Genomic DNA, 25720 nt, shown 5'->3' on the forward strand with positions numbered 1-25720 from the left:
TATTACATTCCTTCATATATTCTATAGTCTAGCCAAACTGGCCTACTCGTTTCCCCTCACACATAGTATTCCATCTCCTTGCCTTTTTGTAGAGTCTCTTCGTCCCTAAAATATACTCCTCGTTTTCTAGATCACCAATTTCTTTCAGAGCTCAGATCAAGCACCACCTCCTAATGGACAGACCTTTGCTGATCTCTCCTCCACTTGTTAGTAATCCAACCTTTTCCCCCAATATCTCTTACTTAACCTATATGTTTACTTTGTATTTTGTATCTTCCTGTGTGTCTATATTACTCAAAATTGGTACTCCAAATAGAATGTAAACTTTCTGAGGGATAAGAACTAATTCATTTTTGTATCTCTGTCCACAGTACTTAGTACATGGTAGGTATTTCATAAATTCTTACTCATTGATTTTGTGTGTGTGTGTGTGTGTGTGTGTGTGTGTGTGTGTATTTCACATAACTATGGGATCATAGATTTGGAGAAGTAAAGAACCACAGAGATTGACTACTCCAATCTTATCCTTTACAAATGAGAAAATTGAGGCCCATAGAGATTAATAAATGAGACCAGCTCAAGGCCACATAGATACTGAAACTGGCCAAATCTTCAACACATTGCTCTGGAGAATTAACTCATATTTGATGACTAGTAAGTAGTCTTCTCTGCCTTTTTACATTCACACAAATAGTTCATGTGCCCAGAATGCATTCTTTCCTCTTCTCTTTCTTTTAGATTGTACTTCTTTCTCCAGGGTTCAAATTGGTATTCTTCTATTTAACCTTATTATCCTTTCATTAAATATTCTTTTTTTTTTTTTGGTGCTGAGGCAATTGGGGTTAAGTGACTTGTCCAGGGTCACAGAGCTAGGAAGTGTTAAGTATCTGAGGTCAGATTTGAACTCAGATCCTCCTGACTTCAGGGCTAGTGCTCTATCTACTTCGCCACCTAGCTGCCCCCTTATTAAATATTCTTAAAGCAGAAATTCTTAATTTTATGTAACAGAACCTCTTGAAGGTCTGGTAAAACGTATGGATTCCTTCTGAGACTAATGTTTTTTATATGTATAAAGCAAAGTACAAAGGATTTTAAAGGAAATTATATTGAAATTAACTTATCAAAAAGTTATAAAAATAACTTCACAGATCCTAATATAAGTGTCATTCTTCTAGAGAATTTTGTCTGCTCTCCCCTTTGCTTTAAGTACATTTTAACTTTGTATTATGCTTAATTGTGTACACATATCTTTGTTTCCTCAAAACATCCATCCCAGTAAAATATAAATTTCTGGAGGTCAATTGGCATTTCATTATTGTCATTGTGTTCCTTATTGTTTATGTGATATCTTGTACGTAACTGGTGGAAAAGTCCTTATTAGCATATGCTTTTTAAATGAACTAGCCAGGTCAGCAATTGTTTATTATTTCAGCAAAATTTATTGTTTCATAAGGTTGGCATACAGCAGGTCTGCAAAAGTGATCTTTGGGCAACAATATCAAGATGATAATGTATATTCAGAAGCAGAGATAGAAATTTTGATTATCTTCTATACAGTTGAAGAGCCTGAGGCCAAATCTCTAATGTACATTGTCTTTAATATCCATGAATGTCATCATCAGTATTACATCTTTTAATATAAAGGATAATTGTTTTTAAGCTTTCAAATTAGCTAATTAAATGTGTTAGACATTGTTAGTAGAAAATATTATCACACATTTTTATTTTGGCATGACAGTCTCATATTGTATATCTCATAACAATCGATTTTGATCTGTTTTCTTCCATTTTTGATTGTCTTGCTCATGGAAGTTATGTAGAATAGTTGCAAGTATTAATTTCTCATACATTGATAAATTGGATTTTTTTTTAAGTTATGAATCTGTGGTAGCTTTTCTTTTTAGGATAAGGGAATTTCAGGAGGAGTAAGATTTTTGTGCTTTGTGATTGTAAATGTTTTTCCACAGATATGTGTCTTCCTTAGTTCTAGTACTTAAATAACTTCATAGACTGACTTTATAAAACACATCCTTAAGCTTGATGCATAATACTTTCATATATTCTAAATGTGTCTTTTGAGTGATATGAGGAAGATAAAATTCCACTTTTCTATCAGGTTACATATATATATATATATAGAGTGAGTTAGTTAGTTGGGTAGTAATTCAACTGAACTTGAAGTAACAGGTCATGAGTTTAAAATGCCAGCTCTGTTGCTAACCTGTGTGATCTTAGAAAAGGGGCTTAACTTTTGGGGGGCTTAGTTTATTCATTTCTGAAATGTGAAGGGATTTGGCCAGTTGACCTCTCAGATCACTTAGAGTTTTCTACTTATGATGCTAATATTATTGCAATTGTTTGATTTAAAAAAAAGAACACTCATATTCTTTCAGGGAGAAATTCTAAGAATTTAGAAGTTTCCTAAAGGCAAGCTAGCCTATCTTCCTTCAGTTTTGGGCCTAACTGATAATTCATTTGCAATCTTGTTTGTCCCATTTCCTGAAGTATACTGTTGAAGGCAATCTTTGAGTGGTCCTCCAAACTAAATCTTATTATCTAAACAATTCTTTATTTGCTTGATTTCTTTCCCCCTCCCTTTCCCTCCCCAATATGGTTAAGCCAAATCCTATCAGTTGATAACAAATTGCATTTAGGAGAGTAATAAAGTTGATAGTGTCAGCACTCTATCAACTACAAATAGGAACCTTTAGGATCTGAAGGGCTTCAATACTTAAACTTCTTTTAAACTCATATTTACATTTTTTTTCTAAAGGCTAAGATTCTATAACATTTTCATGAACTAAGTTTTAGTAGTTCTAAATATTAGATATGACATTAATTTACATTGTGTTTTAAACATCCCTATCCTCACCCCAGATATTTGGGTAAATTAAGCATATTTTATATTTTTAGTAGATCGTATTTAAATTCTCTTTGTCTAGAATCAATCTCAGATTTTGAGATTCTATCATAAGGAGATTATTTACATGTATGTTAGACAGTATTGCTGTTTTTCAGTTGCTAAAATTTGCCTCTTCAAAAATCAGAATAGTAAAGTATATTGGCAAGGGAACATGCTATTAGTAAGATTTGTATTTAAGGTTATTTCCTTTTTTAAAGGAATTTTAAAATTTTATATAGTTTAAATATATAAATAGAAGAAGAGAATAAAAAAGTGAGATAAAGCTTGAGTTAAAATCTATGTAGTCTTAGAGGAAGATGTACTGATTTAGAGATGTAATCACAAAATTGTTTTTATTTTGCTTTTTAAACATATTGCATAACAGTTCTGCCATAAGTCTATGAAGTTTAATAAGTCTAAGGATTATTAACTTAGTTTTAAGGATTTGATTTTTGCAAAACAAAGTTCTGAAAGTGATTTGCTCGTAATTTCACAATTAAGTACATTTTAGAGGCAGGATCGGAATCCAGGTCTCTAGAGCTTTTTTTATGTCCTCTCTCCCAGTATGATTTTATATTTGCTTCATACTAAAACTTTCCAGGACTTAAGCAATAAAGGATAATTGTAAATGATCCTTGTTGTAGGGTAACAGTACTAAAGGTGATTCTGTAGTTAAAATATTATTTTAGCCAATCTTCTCTGAATATTAAGAATGCATTAGGTCCAGAGATAATACTGATTTAATCATATCAATTCATCAGTAATTTATTAATTGGATATGATCTGCAGGGTACTATGGTTTTTGGCTGTCCAAGATCAAAGAGAAGAAATTAATTGTTCTCTTTAGGGAACTTACATTATATTGGAATAAGAAAAATAGCAAAGTAAGATGGTAAAAGTATATTGAAGCCAGATTTTAGAGGCCTATGAATATACAGAAAAGAACTCATTCATTCAACTAAACAGGCCATAAGAATCTTTTGAATGACTTGAGTTGTATTAAAAAGATTGTGCACAATATGTGAAGTGTAAATTGCATAGGAGAGATTGGCTTTGGGAATATCAATTAGGAACCATCTAATAATAGATATAAGAGTAGTAAAGACCTGACGTGTGCTTACACTGAAAAGAAAAAAAAAAGGAACAGTTTTCCATCTGAGTTGAGAAATTCTCATTGTAAAAATAGTTTTAGGATAAAATACCAGGACTTAATAACTGAATTAAGTGTGGTTTGAAGTGGTATAGAATAAGCATGAATTAGATTTTTAGCCTGTGAGATTTAAAAAGTGGTGATGTTATTGATAGAACTTAGGAATTAGAAAAGGAAGGAGTTATAGGGAAAAAGAAATTTAGGAAGTGAAATGGAGTTTTAGCATTCTGTTTAATGAATATATAAAAAATCAGTTTGAGATTTGATAATACAGCTGTGAGGAAATAAGAAGTACTTGGTGGTCATCTGCCTATTAGTGATAGATAAAGCCATGGGAGTGTATGAGATTGTTAAGAGTAAAGAATGTATAATATAAAGAAAAGATAAGCAGAACAAAGTGAGAACCCAAGTTTTAAGGGGTAAGTGGAAGATTAGACTTGTAAAGGAGATGAAATGACCACATGATTATAAGGAGAATCTGGTGAAGAAAATGCTGTTATAAAGGAAAATGATGTTACAGTTGTCATTCACAGAAGGGCCAAGGAAAATGAGAACTGAAAAAAACATTTGATAAAAAGAGAGTCATGTTTCCTTTTGAGGCTGGATAGGGTGAAAGGAGAGTAGGATGACCAGGGGGAAAATAAGATGCAAAGAAATAAACAGTAATTATAACTGAAAAAGGTTTTCACCAGTTTCTCTGATAACTCATTTCTCAAACATAAGGAGAATTGAATCAAATTTATAAAAATAGGAGCTATTCTTTAGTTGATAGTCAGAAGATATGAACAGATTTGAGCAAAGTAATCAAATCTATAGCAATATTTTTTAAAGTTCTAAATTACTATTGATTTTTAAAATGCAAATTAAAACAAATTGAGGTACCACCCCAAACCTATCAGATTGGCTACTATACAGAAAAAGAAAATGGCAGATATTGAAGGGGATATAGAAAATTGAGACATTAAGGCAATTATAATTGTATCCCAGAGATAAAAATTTAAAAAGAAAAAGGACCTATATGTACAAAAATATTTATAGCAACTCTTTTAGGAATGACAAAGAATTGAAAATTGAAGGGATGTTCATTATTTGGGGAATGGCTGAACAAGTTGTACTATATATCTATAGTAGAGTACTATTTACTATAAAAAATTATGAACAGAGGTTTTTTTTGGGGGGGGGAACTGAGGCATTTGGGATTAAGTGACTTGCCCAAGGTCACACAGCAAGTGTTAAGTGTCTGAGGTCAGATTTGAACTCAGGTCCTCCTGACTTCAGGGCTGAAACTAATCACTGTGCTACCAGCTGCCCCCACTATGAGCAGTTTTTTCAGAAAAATCTAGAAAGAGTTACATGAACTGATACAAAATGAAATGATCAGAACCAAGTGAACATTATAGATAATAAGGGCAGTGTTGTACACAATAATCTGTTTTGAAAATGTCTTAGCTGTTCTAATCAATACATTGATCCAAGACAGTTCTCAAGGACTTATGATGAAAAGTGTTGTCAACCTCTAGAGAAAGAACGGTAGAGTCTGAATACAGATGGAAGTATACTTTTAACCTTGTCTCCCTCCCCCTACCCCCAGCACAATCATTTCTTTTTGTACTTTTTTTTGGTCTGTTTTCTTTCATAGTGGGATTAATATGGAAATATGGTTTTCATGACTGTATAATGTATCAAATTGCTTGCCTTCTCAATGGGGGGAGAAAAGAGGAGAATGTGAAACTCAGAAAAAGAAGAATGTTAAATGTATTTAAATGTAATTAGGGAAAATAAAATATCAAATTATATATATGTATATAAAAGAGCCATGTTTCAATAAAATGGATTCAATTAGGAAAGTCACTTAACTTCTGTGCCTGATTATCGTCGTCTGTGCAATGTGGGGTTTGTACTACATGACTTGTACAAGTATTTTTCCAGCTATGGTTCTATAATCTTGTCAAAAATAGATTGCAAGGAATTGGAAAGTTTGAGTGGCAAGGCAAGTAAAAACCTTTTCAGTCAGGAGAAATTTGACTTGACTTCTGCTTCTGCTTTTGCTTTTTGGTCATTGGCTAGTTATTTAACATCTTTTTGAAGAAGATAATGCTACCTGGAATTGTTACTCTTAGAGGGTTGTTAGGATTAAAAGCAGTTGGAATACCAGAAGGCAGCAGTATTAATGAAGATGCAGTATTGACTCAAGAAAATACAGAAAATGGAAAAATGTCAATGTAAGTGTTTATATTATTTGGGATATGAAATTCAGGTACCAAAGAAGACAGAATGATAATATTTATTGAATACCTTATCCTCCAGGAAATATATCACAGTGTAGTTGAGTTATTTTGCCAAGTAGACTTTCCTGAGGCTGTCATTATTTGCAACATATAACCCACATAGACAACTGGGACCACAGCTCTAAGACTTATCATACTCTTGCTGATTAAGAAAAAATACCACATTTTTGAATGAACCTTCCCCCCCTTTTAATTAAAAAAAAAATTGAAAAAAAAGCTTTATTTTCAAAACATATGGATGGATAATTTTTTTAACATTGACTCTTGCAAAACCCTGTGTTTTAAATTTTTTCCTCCTTTCCCCCAACTCCTCTCCCAGATGCAAGTAATTCATTATATGTTATACATGTTAAAATATGTTAAATCCAATATATGTAAACATTTATACAATTATCTTGCTGCACAAAAATCCAATCCAGAAAAAAAAGTAAGGGCAGCTAGGTGGTGCAGTGGATAGAGTACCAGCCTTGAAGTCAGGAGAACCTGAATTCAAATCTGGCCTCAGACACTTAACCCTTACTAGCTATGTGACCCTGGGCAAGTCACTTAACCCAATTGCCTCAGCAAAAACAAAACAAACAAACAAAAACCAAAAAAGTAACAAACAAAATGCAAATGAACGAGTGAAAATGCTATATTGTTGTCCACACTCAGTTCCCTTACCTCTCTCTGGGTGTAGATGACTCTCTGCATCATAAGATCATTGGAACTGGCCCCAACCATCTATTGTTGGAAAGAGTCATGTCCATCAGAATTGATCCTCACATAATCTTCTTGCTACCATGTATAATGATCTCCTGGTTCTGCTCATTTTACTTAGAATCCGTCCGTGTAAATCTCTCCAGGCCTCATTGAAATCATCCTGCTGATCGTTTCTTGTAGAAAAATAATATTCCATCATTCATATACCATAATTTATTCAGCCATTCTCCAATTGATGGGCATCCACTCAATTTCCGGTTTCTTGCCACTCTAAAAAGGGCTGCCACAAACATTTGTGCACATGTGGGTCCCTTTCCCTCTTTTAAGAACTCTTTGGGATATAAGCCCAGTAGAAACATTGCTGGCTCAAAGGGTATACACAGTTTGATAGCTTTTTGAGCTGCACAGTTTGATAACTTTTTGAGCATAGTTCTAAATTGCTCTCCAGAATGGTTGGATATGTTCACAATTCCACCAACAATGTATCAGTGTCCCAGTTTTCCCACATCCCCTCCAACATTCCTCATTATCTTTTCCTGTCATCTTAGCCAATTTGACAGGTGTATAGTTTTCAAAAACTTACAAAAGATGTCATGAAGATTTTTTTTTTAATCTACCTCTTTTTTTACTACAAAGCCACAATTTTAGTTAATTGATTTAGTTAATTTTGCTTATACTATAGTTAAATTATATATAAATTAATTTAGTTAATTTAATTTTGCTGTACTCTTCCATGCAATAATTCTCCTTGCCTTTAATCTTTCAGTAATCCAATCCTTTTTACACACTGTTGCCAAACTGATTTGCTTTATTTAAAGATCTATTTTCTTACTAGGATTGGATATAAATTCTTATTTAGCTTTTGCTGCTCTTTACAGTTTTGTCCTCATCTTTTCTTATAGTCTCATTGCACATTATCCTTCCAGTGAGCACTCAAATCAGCCAAAATAGTGCTCTGTGCCCATACGCAAAGCATCAATTTTCATATGCATAACTTTGCATTGACTGTTTTTCCTACTCTCTATAGTATGCCCTCCCTCTTCACAGGATCCCTTCCAAAACTTAGCTCAAGTACCAGCTTTAACATAAAACCTTTCCTATCCTCTTCCCCCAAGATACTAGTTTCCTCCCTTCCAAAATTGCCTTATATATATTTAGCACATATTTATACATGTACATTCCTTCCCCAACCCATAAAATATAATCACCTAAAGGAAAAAGAGACTTGTTTTATTTTTGCCTTTATTATTCTCAGTGCCCATTATAATGTCATTGTGTATATGTTTTTAAAAGAAAAATTCAATAAATTTTTAGGTACCTACAGTTTTCCAGGCACTGTGCTAGGTGCTAGTAATATAAATATTAGCTAGATTATATTCTAGCAGAGCATATGAATTTACTATTTAAGATTCATAATATACCATTGTGTACATTAATCTCATTTGCAAGGGATTTCAGAATTTAAAAAATTCAGTGTTGGAAGGGGCTAAGGCGCTTAATAAAATTTTGTTGACTGATGAATTAAAGATATTTCTTAAAACAGTTGAAGATAGGTAGAATAAGTATTAGCTTTCCCATTATACACATGAAACAATTGAATTTCTGAGAACTTTTGCTTTTCCCATGAAGTATATCTGTATTAGGCAAGTTTGTGGGGGGAGAGGGGGAGAAGAGGCATGATAGAATATTTTGGGCATTTTCCCCACTTTAAGTAATACATGAAATTGCTAGGTTTCTCTTTTCTTCTTTGGAGAATAAAAACTATTCTTATTTAAAATTCCAGATCATGTTGACTCTATAAGAAATTTTAGAAATAATACATATTTTGGTAAGAAGACTTAAGAAGGTATAGAAATTATAATTCAATGTATAGAAACCCTGTTAATATTCTTGAATTAAATCATGAATTAGTGTCTTAGTGGTTTTCATTTTTCTTTTTGGACATATTTTCTATTAATGTATTCATTAGGGTGTTTAGAGAACTGTGGTACTATAGGAAATCACAAATGTAGGAAATTTCATATTGGTCCTATTCAGTTCATGATTCTAGTTAGAGTTTTCAATTACTATTATTATTAATTTCAAAAATATGATTCTGTTCTTTGTAGAGGGAATGAGGGAGAAGGGCAAGTGCAGAAAAATCTCTCAACAGCTTAGCAGATGGCATTCATCTCACATCTTATATTATGCATCTGTTGACTTTTTTCTCCATTCATATGGTGTATTAAAGGAAAGCAAATCAGTAAAGAAATGTTTCTTTCCTTGTAACAGTTTTTGAGTAGGTAAACTCTAATTTTAAACAGTTAACCATCCTGCAATTTTGGGAAATGAAAAGAACTAATCTGCTTCCTACAGCAGCAGCAACATTTTTCCCCCCTGTTTGTCCAATGTAGACCCTTTCTCAGGCAAATGGCAGGTTGCAAAGCAGTGAAGGTCATGTCAGTACAATGAAAGATATGTAAAGTAAAATATAGTAAGTTGCTGTGGTAGACAAATAACCAATTAACTTGCCTTTTTTTTAGGGCCTGAGACATTTGGGTTAAATGACTTGCCCAAGGTCGCACAGCCAGGATATGTTAAGTGACTCAGGTCCCCCTAACTTCAGGGCTAGTGCTCTATCCACTGCGCCATCTAACTGCTCCAATTAACTTGCTTTTTTGTGTGAAATTATTGCATAGTCTCTTTTATATACCAAAGAGAAAAGAATATTTAAATTATATCTTGACTTGGCATCAACTAAATAATTTTGATATAAGTACTTTCAATATGTCTTTAAATATTTTTTAAAAACAGGAATTGAATGGAATTTAATTTCAGTGCTATAGTTGTAGAATTTCAACAACTTAGAATGCTAACTTTTCAGTGCTTCTGAAAGCAGGAAGTTTTATTAGTGACAGAAGTATTCTAACTCAAAGAATATCCCTATTGCCATATGTGGTAAGAGTTTGTCACTAACCCACAAGCTGCTTCTGTAGTAACAGTGAATAAGCAGAATTGGTCTTTGATAGGCCTTCATGTAGATTCATGTAGAGGATGTAGATTTTTAGCTATAAATTTTGAGCTCTCCTATTTGAACAAGTCCTAATTTACCTGTAATTCCCCAAGTTTTGTTGTCTATATATAAAATAAATAATGTGTGCACAATAGTCTTACAAAAATATTGAGGAAAATACATTTTAAATCTGAAATATACTGAGTTTGAAAAGTGCTCCAACTCTTGCTGATTATAAAAAATGACATACTGTTTCATTTGTATGCCATTCCCCAACTTCTGTACACTGTCATACTTTGGAAAAATGGAATCATAAGTCATTCAGCATCTCTTTAAGTGTGTGATATATACTAATACTATGTGGAATAGGAAATATTTTGTTGCTTTGGATCCATAATCTCTTGGATAGGAGAATTTTTTTTTCCCCAATGGAACCTTATGCTATCTCATTTTGTTAGTACCTTTCCATAAAAATCTTTCATGTATTCCAATACAGGAGAGACTTTCTATAGGATAGTGTCCTGAGTTCATTTTAAAGCTCTTTGATGTACAGAGCACTGTACTAGGTACAAAGACAAGGATGGTAATAATTCTTGCACCTTTCAGTGGCTTACATTATTACAAAGATGGTAACCTGTTCTTACACAAGAAGACAGTAATTTCTAGAGAGGAAGAGAGATTGCTTCCATCTTAAAGGGGTCACAAAAGACTTTCTAAGGGAAGTAATGAAACTGTCTTTTAAATGTAGTAGGATTCTAAGAAATAGAGATCTATTTAAGTGCATTCTAGATAGAGGGCAAAAGGCATGGAAGTGTAAAATGAGCCATACTTTAGAGTCTACTTTGACAAATATTGATGGTGTAAGTATAGGTAAATAATACCAAAAAATGGGAGGTGAAGCACGGAAAACTTGAAATGGTAGGTTGAAAAGATATAACCACTAGAAAAAAATTTTTTTTAGAAGGGTAGTAACAGATTCATCTATTTGAAGAACATATATTAGCATAGTAGTTGTGATTAAATACGGGAGAGACAGGAAATAGGAAGACCCAGTTAGATGAGGTGATAGATGATGAGAGAAGGGGACAGATTCAAGATATGTGAAAGTATCAAACAGCAAGACTGATGGCAAATGGGAGGTGACTTGCCTGGGATACTGATCAATTATGAAGCCCCATAGAAAAGTCAAGGAATACTTTTCATGTTTTTATGAATGTCAACGTGTCCCTCTCTGTCCATTTGTAATCCTTCACCCTAATTATACAACCAGCCAGTTGCCTTTTCTGCTTTTACATCTCTGTATATCTTGTTCAGGAAGACTTCAGATCTGATGATATATTTTTTAATGTCTTACCTCATTTTAGAGTAAAATCCTATTCCCTTGTTTAGTTATAAAATTAGATTTGCTTTGAAAACTATCACCTCTTTGAGGGTGGGAAAGGGTGAAAAGAATACTTTGAATCTATAAACATTTTGGGAAAATGTTGTAGATCCAGATTTTTTTTTAGCACCCAACTCTGTAGGGCTAAAGTTAAATTTTTAAAATGCATTAAATACTTTTATGTATGAAGATATTTGACAAAATGTTTTCTTTTCTTCCTAGCGATTAAGACGATTATCTACCAAATATAGAACAGAAAAAATTTACCCAACAGCTACTGGAGAAAAAGAAGAAAATGTTAAAAAGAACAGATACAAAGACATATTACCGTGTAAGTTTGAATTATCTTTCACCAAAACAAATAAGAAATGCTAATTATTTTTGTGGCCTCACCAGTTCCTTTTTTTGTTGCTTTAGATGACTAGATTAGATATTTATGGTTTTGTCTTAAAAGTTCACTCTTATGACAATTACATCCAAATTGAAGTATTGCTTAAATTTGTAAATTTGCTTTTAAAACTTTTTTAGAATTTTTCTTACAAAATAATTTTAAAAGTTTATATACTTCTATCAATTTCTTAATTTTAATTTCTAAATTCTCTTCCATATCATCCCCTCTCACATTGATAAGGCAAATGATAAATCAATTATATGTGTGATGAAGTTATGCAACACATTTTTCTGTATTAGCCATGTTGCCAAAAAAAATCAAAAACCAAAACAAAACCAAAAAATAAATTATCAGGAGACCTCAAGAAAATGAAAAAAACATTATGCTCTAATCTGCAATCAGAGTTCATCAGTTATCTCTTTGGAGGTAGATAGCATTTTTTCATCATAGATCCTTTAAAATTGTCTTGGATCATTATCTTCATTAGAGTAGCTAAATCTTTCACAGCTGATTAACATTACAATACTGCTAGTATTGTTCCTCAGTTCTGTTTGCTTTACTTTGTATCAGTTCATATAAGTCTTTCAAGTTTTTTTGAAACCATTCTGCTCATCGTTTTTTATAGCACAATAATATACATTACAGTTATATACAATAACATGATTAGTCCTTGATGAGTGATGCCGATTGATGAACATTTTTAAAATTTCCTATTCTTTGCCATCACAAAAGAGCTGGTATGAACATTTTTGAACATATAGATAGATCCTTTCCCCATTTCTTTGACCTGGTAATAATTTAAAATAAAGTTCTAATGGGAAAACTTTTTTTTTTGTGACCCTTTAGAGGCTCTTCAGTTAGGGAAGCAAGGTGTATGTTAAATTTTTCAGAAGTAAACTTTGGAGATATACAGAGCATATAGGTACATGGTATCTCCATAATTGCTACTCTTCATATTACCAATTGTATCTTAGTCCTTATTTTACGTTGAAGTAGTAAGAGGTTGAGAATAGAAACATTACTAAATAAAATTCACAGTGGATCTTTGAACCTGTCTTCCAAAACTAAAAGGAAAAGATTTCCAAATTATTTTCTATTATCTCTTTGTAGGCTTGAATAATGGAGTGGAGACTATGTACCATAGCCATAATCTGGTATAATCTAGATGGTATTGCAGTTCTTGATTTATTAGCTGGACTCAAGCATAGAATCGTTCTCAAAAATTAGGAAATAAATTACCTAACTTACAGTTTGATATGGATAATAAGGATTGATTTCTTGGCCAGGAAAGTGGTTACAAGCCGTACATCAAATACATGCTAGCTGTGTGACCATTGGCATCTCACTTAATTGATCAGTATCCCAGGCAAGTCACTAAGAAGATAAATTGCAGGGCAGTTGCCTATCTGCTTAGAGGCAGATTGCTTACATGGGAGTTTCTTATGCCAAAGCCAACAGTTCTTGTAAAAGAAACTTCTCTTTTTCAGTTTTTTAATCATCCAGTACCATATTTTGGGATCAGGGAGTTTGAAGTATTTGAATAATTTATCTTTTTTTCTTTTAAACTAGTATACATATATCTTAGACCAAAAGCAAAGTGGGGGGAAATAGCTGAAATACAGAGGTATAGTGCTACCTTTGGATTAGCCCCATCTGTATGTATATCTAGTTTTTCTAGACAATTTTGTTTAATTTTCATTTATAAGGTACTATCTTCCATTGGGATAGAATGCTTGTGTTTTTAAGCATTCTGGAAAAATCTCATTGTTTTTAAAAGCTTAATTGTTAATAATACAATTTTGTCGTTCATGCCAAGGATCTATTATCCAATATTGTCTAGTTTTTATGTAACTTAATTACTTTTTTTTTTTTAAACTAACAATCTTTTAGACAGGATTAGGCACTAATGATTGGAACACCAATGAACTTTCTGTAGGTCAGGGATTCTTAAACCTTTTTGAGTCTCAGATCCCTTTTGCAGTCTGATGAAATCTATATGGGCACTTTCCCAGAATAATGTTAAGTGTGTTAAGTAAAATGCATAGAATTATAAAGAGAAGCAGTTATATTGAAATAGTTAACAGAATACCAGAATTTTTTAAAATTAAAGTTTAAGAATCCCTTATTAAGAATTGTTACTCAGGTAGTTGTTGGAAGGTGGGTTTTTAGTACAAATGGTCTACAGAGAAATTGATTTTTTTTACTTTTTCTTAAAATTATGTCTCTATCTAAATTTTCCCATTTCTGTTCATGGCAGCACCTTGATTGGATTATTTGTAGTAGCCTCATTTCTTTTTCTTTCTCCTTTCTAGTTCGTACTTCCAATCATTGTTAAGATGTCATCTATGTCTGTCACTCAAAATCTTTCATTGGCTTCTTCTCGCCTAATAATTTCCAAATTCCTTTGCCTGGAACCCAAAACTTTCCAAAATCTGGTGCCATTCTACTTTTATAACTAACTTTACACTACTCTCCTTAAATACAGTAAAATATTGAGTTTCTTTAATTTGTATCCCCCAGTCTGATTGTATCCATTTGTTCATACCTAATTCAAGAAATACCATTCTTCATCATCACAATTGAAATTCTTGGGAAATTATGGGGGAATAGATAAAGTGCTGACCTTCTTTGAGAGATTCAAGTTTGAATCCTGTTTCACTTGTTGACTAGTTCTCTATCTCTGAAAATGGGGATTGCTTTTAGGATTTTAGAATCAAATGAGATAAAATTTGAAAAGTACTGTATAAAGTTTAGCTATTGTTTATATTACACTTAATTGTCTGCTGTACTTTTCAATCTGAAGTCTTAAAAGTTTGTGTATCATTTGTATCTCTTTTGTTTATTATGTATATTTTATATTCACAGTTGTTTTGTATACTCATCTTTGGTGTGGAGTTCCTTTAGAGCTGGAACTGTCTTATCTATATCTCCTCAGCACCCAGCACACATTTTGCTCTTAAAATATTTGATTTGATATCATCAGTGTGGGTACTTGTGTAATGATGAGGATAGACATCTTACTCATACCTGTTTCATTCTATTCCACTTTTGTTCATGGCCTCTTGTAAAAACCTCCATAAAGGTATTGTCCATTTTGCTGGGTATGTGTCTCTAGATCCCTTAACACTAAGGAAATAGTGGTGTAGCACACAAACTGTTGGTAATAAGCTTCTCTTTTCCCACATACCTTTATATTGGGTAACCCTCAACTGGAATTATTCAGAGATTGTCAATCATAATATCACCAAAAAAATTGACATTTTTTTAAAAGGAGATTTATAAAAAAGGAAGCTTGCTTATAGTTTTCCAAAGTTTTCAGTAAACTGTATTGAACAAAGTTAACTTATTGATTTTTGGACTCAGTTCATCATCAAATAATGAGTGTTGATTGATTACTGATGGATTGATTAAATTGATTTTAAACTTTCACCTGTCCTTAGAACTTTATATCAATTTGTACGCTAAACATTCTTCATCTATTTTGTCTTTACTACTTGTATGTCTCGTTTAGGAATCTTTTGGATAAAATTTGTTGCAGTTAGCAAGAAAATAGCATATCATTATAATGAAGTGAAAAGAATTATTGGACTTGCAGTCAAGGATCTTCATTCAAATTCCATCTGCCATTTATCTGTATAAATTTGGACAAGTCTTTTTGATCTCTGGATATCATATGGCTCAACTATATAATTATGGGGCTTGATTAGACATCTTCAAAATTTTATTCTAAATTCAGCTCTAATCTATATATTTTTATGATTTAGAGGCCCTTTCCATTTTTAAGGAATTTTTCGTTGATTTGAATTTTGCTTCTAAATTTGTCTAACATGGTTCACACTTGTTTAATGTGAATTTTGTTTTTGTTTTTTGTTGTTCTGCAAGGCATTTGGGGTTAAATGACTTGTTAAGCGATTTATCACACAGCTAAGAAGCGCCAAGTGTGTGAGGCCGAATTTGAACTTGGGTCCTTCTTAATCCAGGGCTGATGCTCTATCCATTACAACACCTTGCTGTCCCTCAAGTTTTGATGTTTAGAAAAAAATATATGATTTGGAAGAGCATAACGTTTAAAGGTTGGCCTTTTAAAAAGAGCCTCCTGTGCATGTATCATAAATATGTAAGGTTCTTTAAAAGATTAAACAATAGAGAGAACTTTGAATGAAATCACAAAAAAAAATTCAGTTAACATTGATTAAACTCCTACTGTATTCCTGTATACTGGGTTTCAGTAAGTGCTATAATTTCAACCCACATCTTCTTGATTTCAGTTTCAATGCTTTGTCCACTATGCTGTATCAGCCTCAGTTTGGTTTTTTGATTATGATATCTTCCATATGTTTAATACAACTACAGAGGCAAATATTTATTCTTATGTTCAGAGTGAAAAAAGAAGTAGGTGTTGGACTAGATCTAAAATAAATTGTGGGGTAAGGAATTAAAGAAATGTGTAATTCTTTTTATATTTTCTGTTGTCTCTTTTTTGTTAGGATTTTCTGTTTGCCAGATAGTGTTGTTATCCATAGTATTGTTTTTTCATGGTTTGATGATATGTACCTTTTTAGTAATCTGAATGGAATTCGGTATTTATGGAGATAAAGTTTATTATTTTATAAAATATATAGAAGTTGATTCCTCTCACACTATATGACTCATAAGCCAAAACTTTTTGAATCTACCTTATATACTATAGCTCCAGACTTCCTTTCCCACAGAAATAACTTATGCAAAGCAGTGAATAGTTAAAAACCATATTTAATTTCCATCATTCTTTTGTTGCTAAATTTGGGAATGTCAATACTTAATCTCGCAATATTCTGGATGTTAGTGATCCCACCCTAATCAGGACTTCCTTTTCCTTAGATAGGATACAGCCCTTTGTTCAGAGTTTTGTTCCCTTTTTCCTTTAACAACTGGAAATTTGAGAGGAAATTCGTTTAGATTTACATATTCTGTGAATAGGAGAACACTTTTTGCAGTTGTCTGCATCTTTTTATGGGATTTGGGGGAGATACAGGATGGGGATGGAGTAGAGGTGGGGTGAAACCTAATAAGAGATTACTAGTCACAAATCTGAATATCTGGCATCAGAGAGTCTTTTTATATTGGTTGTAGGTCTATAAAGTTTAATTTGTAAAAGAGAGATAATCTCTTCCCATATTATTTGATATATTTAATGACAGATACCTTTGTGATGAATAGATACCTGTGATAGAACAGATAAAAACAATAATGCTTCAGTAATATTTATGTCACATTCTTCCCCTCTCCCTATTTTAATCTTTTAACTCAAATTCTTATTCTTATTTGTAGATTGGTTCTCCCAGAAAGTAACTGTTCCTAAAATTCAAAAAGTACTTTATAAGGATCTATTCAAAGAATACTTTAAGGGTCCATACTTCTTTGATCCTCATGGTTTTGCTTATTTTAACAGTTAGCTAATAGACACAAGTTTGAAGTAAAGATGTATATAGTTGGTTACTTTTTTGTCATTGCACATTTTTCAAATCTTGACCAGGACTGTCTGATACTGTATTTGATGTATTTTCCTACAGGTCCCAGAAAATAATAAATAGAATTAACTTTTTGCCTTACCAACAATATATTATTGCCATCTAGTGGAGAAGATAATTATGGCAGGTTTTCTAGGAAGTTTGAAAAACAATATTTGAGAACTAGGTTTTCCATTTAGGCAAGTAAGTGTTGCAGTGGAGAAAGTTATGTATATTTATTATGTGCCTAAGATGTAGTCAGCGCTCTGGAATATAAAAAAAGTACAAGGAGTAACTAAATGAGTGGATAGAGCATTGTGCCTGAAGTTGGAAGACTGTTCTTCGTGAATTCAAATCTGACCAATCTGGACATTTACTAGATGTGTGATTCTAGGCAAGTCTCTTAACTTTGTTCCTCATCTGTCAAATGAGCTGAAAAAGAGAATGGCAATCTATTTCAGTATCTCTGTCAAGAAAAACTCAAATATGGTCATTAAGAATTGAACATGACCTAACAACTTCTTTTTTTCATATGTAGTTTGTAGGAATATGTTACTTGTGCACATACTTGTTTTTCCTGAGGTCCAATCTGATGTTATGAACTGTCCTCTATAATTTAAAAAAAAATGTTATTTAGTGTTATTTGGGGAGGTTTTTTTTGTTAATTAAAAAAAAATGCACTCCCTCGTTTCACCCTCTTACAATTGAGAATATGATTCTCATTTATTTTTCATTTGTGTCCAACTCTTCATAATCCTGTTTGTGATTTAATAAGTAAAGATACTGGAGTGGTTTGCCATTTTCTTGTTCATTTTGCAAATGAGAAAACTTAGGCAAACAGGTTACACAGCTAGTAAGCATCTGAGATCAAATTTGAACTCAGACCTAGATGTGCTGCCTAGCTGCTACATTACACATATATGAAGTCATACAAGTCTTATTTCTAGAGTAGTCGTGTTGGAGGAGAGGGAAGAAAGAAAGAGACATAAGACAGTTCCAAGAGTTTAACATTTTTGTCTCTGGAGGTTGGTAGCATTTTTCATCAGAGATCCTTTAGAATTGTTGTGTATCAGTATATTAAAATAGCTAATATGTCTTTCATACTTCATAGCATAATTCATTGCAATATTGCTCTTACTGTCAACAATTTTTTTCTTGTTTTGCTCACTTCACTTTACATCAGCTTATGATTTTTCCTGAATTTTCTGATACTATCTTCATCTCTTCTTAATACCACAACAGTATGCTATGTCAGTCATATAATATAGCTTATTTACCCATTCCCTAATTGATGAGCATCCCCTCAATTTGATTTTTTTTTTTTTGCTACCTCAAAGAGCTATTGTGAATATTTCATTTTGAGTTCTTTTTCTTTTTCTTTGATCTCTTTGAGGTACAAATCTAATAAAAGTATTTTAAAGGGAAATGCCGTTTTATAGCCCTTTTGGTACAGTTCTAAATTGTTTTCCAGCTCTATCAGTTGTGCATTAATGCAGCTATTTGCCAATATCCCCTCTAGCATTTGTCATTTATCTTTTCTGACATATTAGGCAAGCTGATGGGTGTGTGGGGTAACACAGAGTTTTAATTTGCTTTTCTCCAATCAGTAGTTATTTAGAACATTTTTTCATATGACTAGATAGGTTTGGTTTATTTTGAAATCTCCCTGTTCATATCTTTTGACCATTTATCATTTGGGCAATGGCTCTTATTTTTACAAATTTAGTTTAGCTACCTGTATATTTGAGAAATGAGACCTTTATCCGAGAAACTTGTTATAAAATTCTATCCTTCCCTAATTTTATTTACTTTGGCTGCAATAGTTTTGTTTGTAGAAACCCTTTTTAATTTCAAGTAATCAAAATTACTCTTTTTTCCTTCTTTCATCCTTTTTCATGGCTATGAACTCTTTATCCATAGATTTGATTTTTTTAAAGCTTCCCTAATTTATTTTTGAAATGACCTTTTATATCTAAGTCATGTATTCATTTTGACCTTATCTTGGAATATGGAATGAGATATTGGTCTTTGCCTAGTTTCTGCCAGAATACTTTCCAATTTTTCCAGCAGTTTTTGTTGAATAGTAAGTTGTTTCCCCAATAATTTATTTAGGTTTTTGTTTTTTTCATACATTAATTAACTGTGGTTTTTTTGTTTCTGCATAATGTGTATATAATCTGTTTCATTAATCATACTCTGTTTCTTATCTTTAGATTGTTTTGATGATTGCTTTTTTGTAATATGAAATCTCCAGTTAAAAAACTTGATTCCCTCGAGATTCTTGATCTTTTGTTTTTCTAGATGGGATTTTTTTTTTTTTAGGCCTATAAAATGATTTTTGGTTTGATGGGTGTGTCACTGAATAAAAGCAAATTTATTTAGGTGGTATTACCATTTTTACTATATGTTGGCTCTATATGAGCAATTAATATTTCTCCAATTGTTTAGATTTGTCTTTGTTTTTGTAAAGAGTTTTATAATTATGTTTACATAGTTCCTTTGTATTTTGGTAGGTAAATTCCCAAGTATTTTATATTTTGAAGTTATTTTCATTGGAATTTTTCTTTTTATTGCTTCCTCCTGGGTTTAGATATTACTTCTTGTAATAGATAGAAATACTTTGTTAATCACAGATAAGTAGGTTTGTGTTTACATCCTGTAGCTTTGCTAAAAGTTAATTATTTTGATTAGTTTTTAAATCTGCTTCTCTACAGTTCTCATTGTATATTGTCATATGTAATCTACAAAGAATGGTAGTTTTCCTCATTGTCTTTTTTTACATTTCTTCCTTTCCTTCCTTTCCTTCCTTCCTTCCTTCCTTCCTTCCTTTCTTCCTTCCTTTTTCTTTCTCTTTCTCTGTAGCCAGCATTTCTAGTATAATATAGAAATAATGGTGGTGATGATAATGGGCATCTTTGCTTCATTTCTAATCTATAAATTTATCTTCATTACAGGTAATGCTGGTTCTTGATTTTAGATAGATATTGTTCAACATTTTAAGAAAGCCTCTTTCTAGTATTCTTAATAATAATAGGTGCTTTTATGTTTAAGTTTTTTTTTAAACTTCTGTTGATGTGAGTTTAATTTGGTTGGGTTTTTAATAGTTTTTCCTAATATTGAACCAGCTCTGTATTCCTGATATAGACTTCGCCAGATGTGTGATCTTTGTGATCTATTGCTGGTTCTGGGGTTTTATTCTTTGGGAGGTAATTGATGGTTTATTCAATTTCTTTTCAAGTTTTTGAGTTCCAAATTCTTTTATTTCCTTCTTCCCTGATAAGCAATGCATTATAGGTTATATATATTCACTCAAAAATGTTTCATTTAAGTTGGCAATTTTATGGTATGTAATTGAGCAAAATACCTCCTAATAATTGCTTTAATTTCATCTTCACCCTTTTCATTTTTATTACTGGCCATTTGGTTTTCTTTCTTTTTGAATAAAACAGATCGGTAGTGGTTTTTTTTTTTTTTTTTAACCTCTTCTCTCCCCCTCCAATAAAAGAGCAGTTAGTTATGTTAGGTGGTTTTTTAAAAAAAACTTTGAGCTTTATTAATTTCTCTTTTGATTTTCAGTATTTCTGTTTGGGTTTTTATTGGGATTTTTTATTTTTTTCATTTATATGCCCAATTCAGTGGTTTCTTTCTCTTTCTTGGAATAAAGTGCTTATCTTAACTTAAGAATTAGGTTTTGAGGTTTGATTTTTCCTCAAAGATTTTTTTGAGTTCTTGGTTTTCGTTATTTTCAGAGTTTAAATTTTCAAATAGCTTTGTGCATGGGATTGGACTTGGAGTCAAGAAAACGCAGGTTTGAAACCCCCTCAAAGACTTAACATTAACTTAACGGTTACTAGTCCCTAAACAGATATTTTAACCTTTCTAAGCTTAGTTTCCTCCTGTTAAATGAGAAGGCTAAATTTTAACCTCTAAGGATCACTTTCAGCTTTGAGTCTGATCAAATGTCTTTATGTAAAAAATTGAGTTCTGCTGGATTGATCAGTCCGGGATGATAGTATCTTCTTTTAAATTTTGATCATATTACATACCAATCTCCCGTTTTTCTTTTAGAAGTCCACTTGTTTCCACAAGGTGTCTTGATAAATAATTTGGTCTGACATTTCAGGATATCTTGTCCATATTTTATGGGTTTTTTCCCATAAAGTTTCTGATATTTGGTCATCTGTCTTCTATATGTTAATTCTATATTTTCTCAATTTCGGGTGATTCAAGGTTTTTTTCTTCTTCTGGTTGACTTAGGTTGACTTTTTTGCTGTCAGTGTCTCCATCTTCATTTTTCTTTTAGTTCTGATTTTTGTCATCTATCTAGCTTGACTTCATCTGTGATGAAAAAATCCACCCCCCCCCAATATTCTTTTGATTTATAATTTTCTTGCAAAATTGTTAAAATTGGTTTATCAACTAGCATTTCCTAGGTGCTCTGGATCATAAAGTTGTTTTTTTGCCATGAACTGTATTTCTACAAGTGTATTATTTGTGATGTCTCAGGTTATCTGATACTTAGAGCTGTTTCAGTTGCCTCATATAAAGTTTTAAAAAATTTTGATTTTTATTTCTGTATTTTTTTAGTACTTTTCTCCCTCCCTCACTCCCCTTTTTAGTGTCTCAGTTAGTAGTTTATTGTGGTAGATGTGAAGACCTTCATCACCAGATATTCTTTAAGTGCCTACTCTGTGCTAGTTGCTTTATTAAGTGTTGAAGACACAATGGCAACAAATAAAACAATCCATGCTGTCAAAGAGGAAGATGGTATTTTTACATGTATAAATGCATATACATACACACACAATATATGTATATTATATAAATGCACATATACACACTCAGAATAAATATAGTATAGATATAGTTAAGGAGGGAGGGCACTCAGAGTTGGAGATAGGGATATATGTAGAACATGTTTTTTAAACTTTGAAAAAGTGAAGAATCTTTTGAGGTGAAAAGGAAGTGTGTTCTACTTCTGGGAGAGGGTCAGGGAAAAGGCTCAAAGGAGTCAGGTGAAGGATTTGGGTGAGAAAGAGCAGTTTGGATTGTAAAGAGTAGATTTGGATTTCATGAAGTTGAAAAGATATGTTGATTACAGGTTTATAGAGAGCTTTAATGGCCAAACCTGAAGTGTTTATTTTGGCCTAGAATCAGCACCACAGGATTTTCAGGAGGGAAGTGATACACAAGGACACTTATTTTGACATCTCTGTGAAGGGTAGACCAAAGTAGAAAGAAACTTGATAAAAGAAGACCAATTTGGAGATTGTTGCATTAATATATCTTAGGGATTTGCAAACTGGGGAGGTAGGGGAAGGTAGAATTGGGAGTGTTGGTATTTATTCTATGGCCCATGAGCTAAGAATTTTTAAGTAAAATTTTGATGTATTTTAAAATGTAAAAACTATTCTTAGCTATAAAAAGTCACTGGACCATACTTTATCACATAATTATGGTTTTAGGTGTGGGAATGAATGTCATCAAGAGATTGTAAGGGAATCAACAGCTTCTGTATCTCCTCCAAAAAAAAAAAAAAAAGAAAAAAAGAATACAAATGCCAAGAAGGATAGAGGTTAGAAATCCTCAAAAGGACGAAAAAGTAAATCAGTTATACAAAGAATCAACAGAAGAAAATCATTCATACAATGAAACATTATGGAATTCAAGATAAAAATATTTTGTGAAACATAGCAGCAGAAACAAAACTAGAATTGATTTCATATCATAAGAATGCTAGCCCTGAAGTCAAGAGGACCTGAGCTCTAGTTTGGCCACAGACACTTCACCCAAATGCACTGAAGGGATTAGACAAATGAGAATAGTGAAAATATCATAAAATGAAAACAAGAAACTGAAATCAGAATTTCTATATCTCATTTATGGAATTTAAGCAATATCCTCCCAGTCACCTAACTTCGGGATCATCTTTGACTCCTCCCTTCCATGTCCAATCAATTATCATATTTTATCAATTTTACTTTGTATAATATCTTTATACTACTTCTCTAGTTCAGGCCACCATCATCTCTAACATGGATTATTGTAATAGCGTTATAATTAGTCTCTTTATAGACTCTTCAGTTCTTAATACAGTCTCTTAATAGCTGACAAAATAATCTTTACAAAGAGAGATCATGTCGTTTTAGTATTAAAAACTGTTATTAGTTTTCTGATTGTCTATAGGGTGATTGATACTCTTTCTTTGGAGTGCAGCCAGCATAGTTTTTCCCCTCTGTATGTGCCCTGCTTTGACATTGGAACACAGCTAGAATAGTGCATCCTTTTTTATGTGATTGATTTAGTTTCTCCACTTTTCTTAGATAATGATGCATACTTGTAAAACTTCTGTGTAGTTTTATCAGTGTTTTGACTCTTTGATTCCTTATTTCTAAACCATGTTTCCAGCTTCTTTCTTTGCCTTCCTCTTCTTTACTTTGAAGTCAATTTATTTGAAGTTTGTGTTTTAGTTTGGAGGGCTCTATTGGATTCATAAATTTTCTCTTATTTCCTTACCTTTTATAAGTGATTCAGGCATATTTAAAACATATATAACACCCTGGTGGAATTTCATAAGTACTAATCATGAAGATTGAAATATGCAGGGACCAAGTACAAGTGATATTTCAGTAGCCTTTTAAGGTTTCCTTGGTTTCAGTCACTATTCAGTCATCTTTTCTCCTGAATTGTTTGCAGGCTTTTTTTTTTTTTTTTTTTTTTTTTTGCTATCCATATCATTTCATTTAAGGCAAACAAATATATCTAGTTACTATATTAATATAGCAAATAAGATATATATCTATTATATTATTGCTGTTTCCTCCATTAGATTGAAAATTAAAGGGCAGAGACTGGCAGGGACTCATTTCTTTTTGTATCCACAATGCTTAACACAGGGCCTGACACATAGTAGGTGCCTAATAATTTTTTATTAATTAATTATCTCCCCAAGTCTAATACACTTTCCCGCCAATACATATAGATCATATGGGAAATTGGGCTCAGGCTTGCAGAACCCCTGTGGCAAAGGAGTTACTCTCAGCTGGGCTAGAAGTCCTTTTCACATCTTTGTGGAGAATTGCAGATCTAATGTAGTGTATAATGAAGAAAAGAATTACTAATTAGGGCCCATACAGCAGGCACACTGAATTTGTAAAGAGTGAATTCTAAAGTAACTGAATAATTTCATTGCTAAACTCAAAACATTTTGCAGTTTCCATACTTAGTGGATTAAGTGTGGTTATCGTTTTTGAAGGGGGAAATAATGGAAAGATATTAAAATATTCATTTGATAAAATGATTTAAATAGAAATGGTAAAGCAATATAGGAAAACACTATCATCTTCCTAAGAAGAGTGGAGGAGTTGAAGTGATTGAAAAGATCTGCAAAGAGATATCTTTTATTTTCCTTTTCCAGAAATCACAAGATAAGAATCTTTAGTGAATATTTCACAATGAAATTATACTTTCTTAATTGCGCTCACAGAAGTTTTTGCCATATGTGATGATTTTTCCATTCCCCCCCCCACACCCTTAATCATATTGTAGAATTCTAATTTTTTCCCCCTCCCTTACTTCCTCTATCCCTAAGATAGCAAGCAATCTGATATAGGTTTTACACACATATTTAATTAAATTTTTTTTTAAATTTTATTTATTTATTTTATTGGAGCTTTTTATTTACAAAACATATGAATGGGTAATTTTCAACATTAATCCTTGCAAAACTTTGTTCCAAATTTTTCCCTCCTTACCTCACTCCCTCCCCTACATGGCATAGTCCAATACATCATAAATATGTTAAAATATATGTTAAATCTAATATATGTATACATATTTATACAGTTATCTATACATAAACATTTTAAACATTTCCATATTAGGATGACATATATTATTCATTGCTAACTTCTAACCAGATTATTAAGTTATCATTGTGGAGCTGCAATTTGTGTAGCCAAGGAGGGTCATCTTTATTTTCTGTTTACCACATCCTATTCACCACCATGGAGAAATTGAAGTAATAATTAGAAATTATATTTTCTCCATCTCGAACTACCTATTAGGCTTAGAGCACCAAAGTAGATGTTACTATGTCATTACCTTAAGCTGAAATAAAGCAAGCATATCCTGACAGTCAACTTTAATTTACATAATAATAGTAAGTGTTTCTACTGGTGTGGTTTATCTATTGTTTATTGACCCTATTTGTAGTGATGCTGGAATGGTTTGCCACTTCCTTCTCCACTTCATTTTATAGCTTTACCGTCACTTAGTTGCTTCTTAGTTTATAGAAATTTTTTATATTTTATTAGACTTTTGGTTCCATTAATTAAAATAGGAAAAAATTAATTGGCTTGTTATAAAAACAGGATCATTTAGTTTAAGTTACTTAGTTTTTCTTTACCAATAAGCATTTTGGTAA

General features: G+C 32.1%; 1 protein-coding gene across 5 annotated transcripts in view; it reads left to right on the plus strand.

The window, feature by feature from the left end:
• PTPN12 (protein tyrosine phosphatase non-receptor type 12) overlaps nucleotides 1-25720 on the plus strand; it is an 83135-nt gene that overhangs the window by 19458 nt on the left and 37957 nt on the right. For all 5 annotated transcript variants that reach the window (XM_051962024.1, XM_051962021.1, XM_051962022.1 and 2 more), the window contains exon 2: nucleotides 11638-11746. In XM_051962024.1, coding sequence (XP_051817984.1) covers nucleotides 11638-11746 — 109 coding nt within the window. The remainder of the gene's footprint in view (nucleotides 1-11637; nucleotides 11747-25720) is intronic.

Source organism: Antechinus flavipes, chromosome 5 (genome assembly GCF_016432865.1).
Source record: "Antechinus flavipes isolate AdamAnt ecotype Samford, QLD, Australia chromosome 5, AdamAnt_v2, whole genome shotgun sequence".
Classification (NCBI taxonomy): domain Eukaryota; kingdom Metazoa; phylum Chordata; class Mammalia; order Dasyuromorphia; family Dasyuridae; genus Antechinus; species Antechinus flavipes.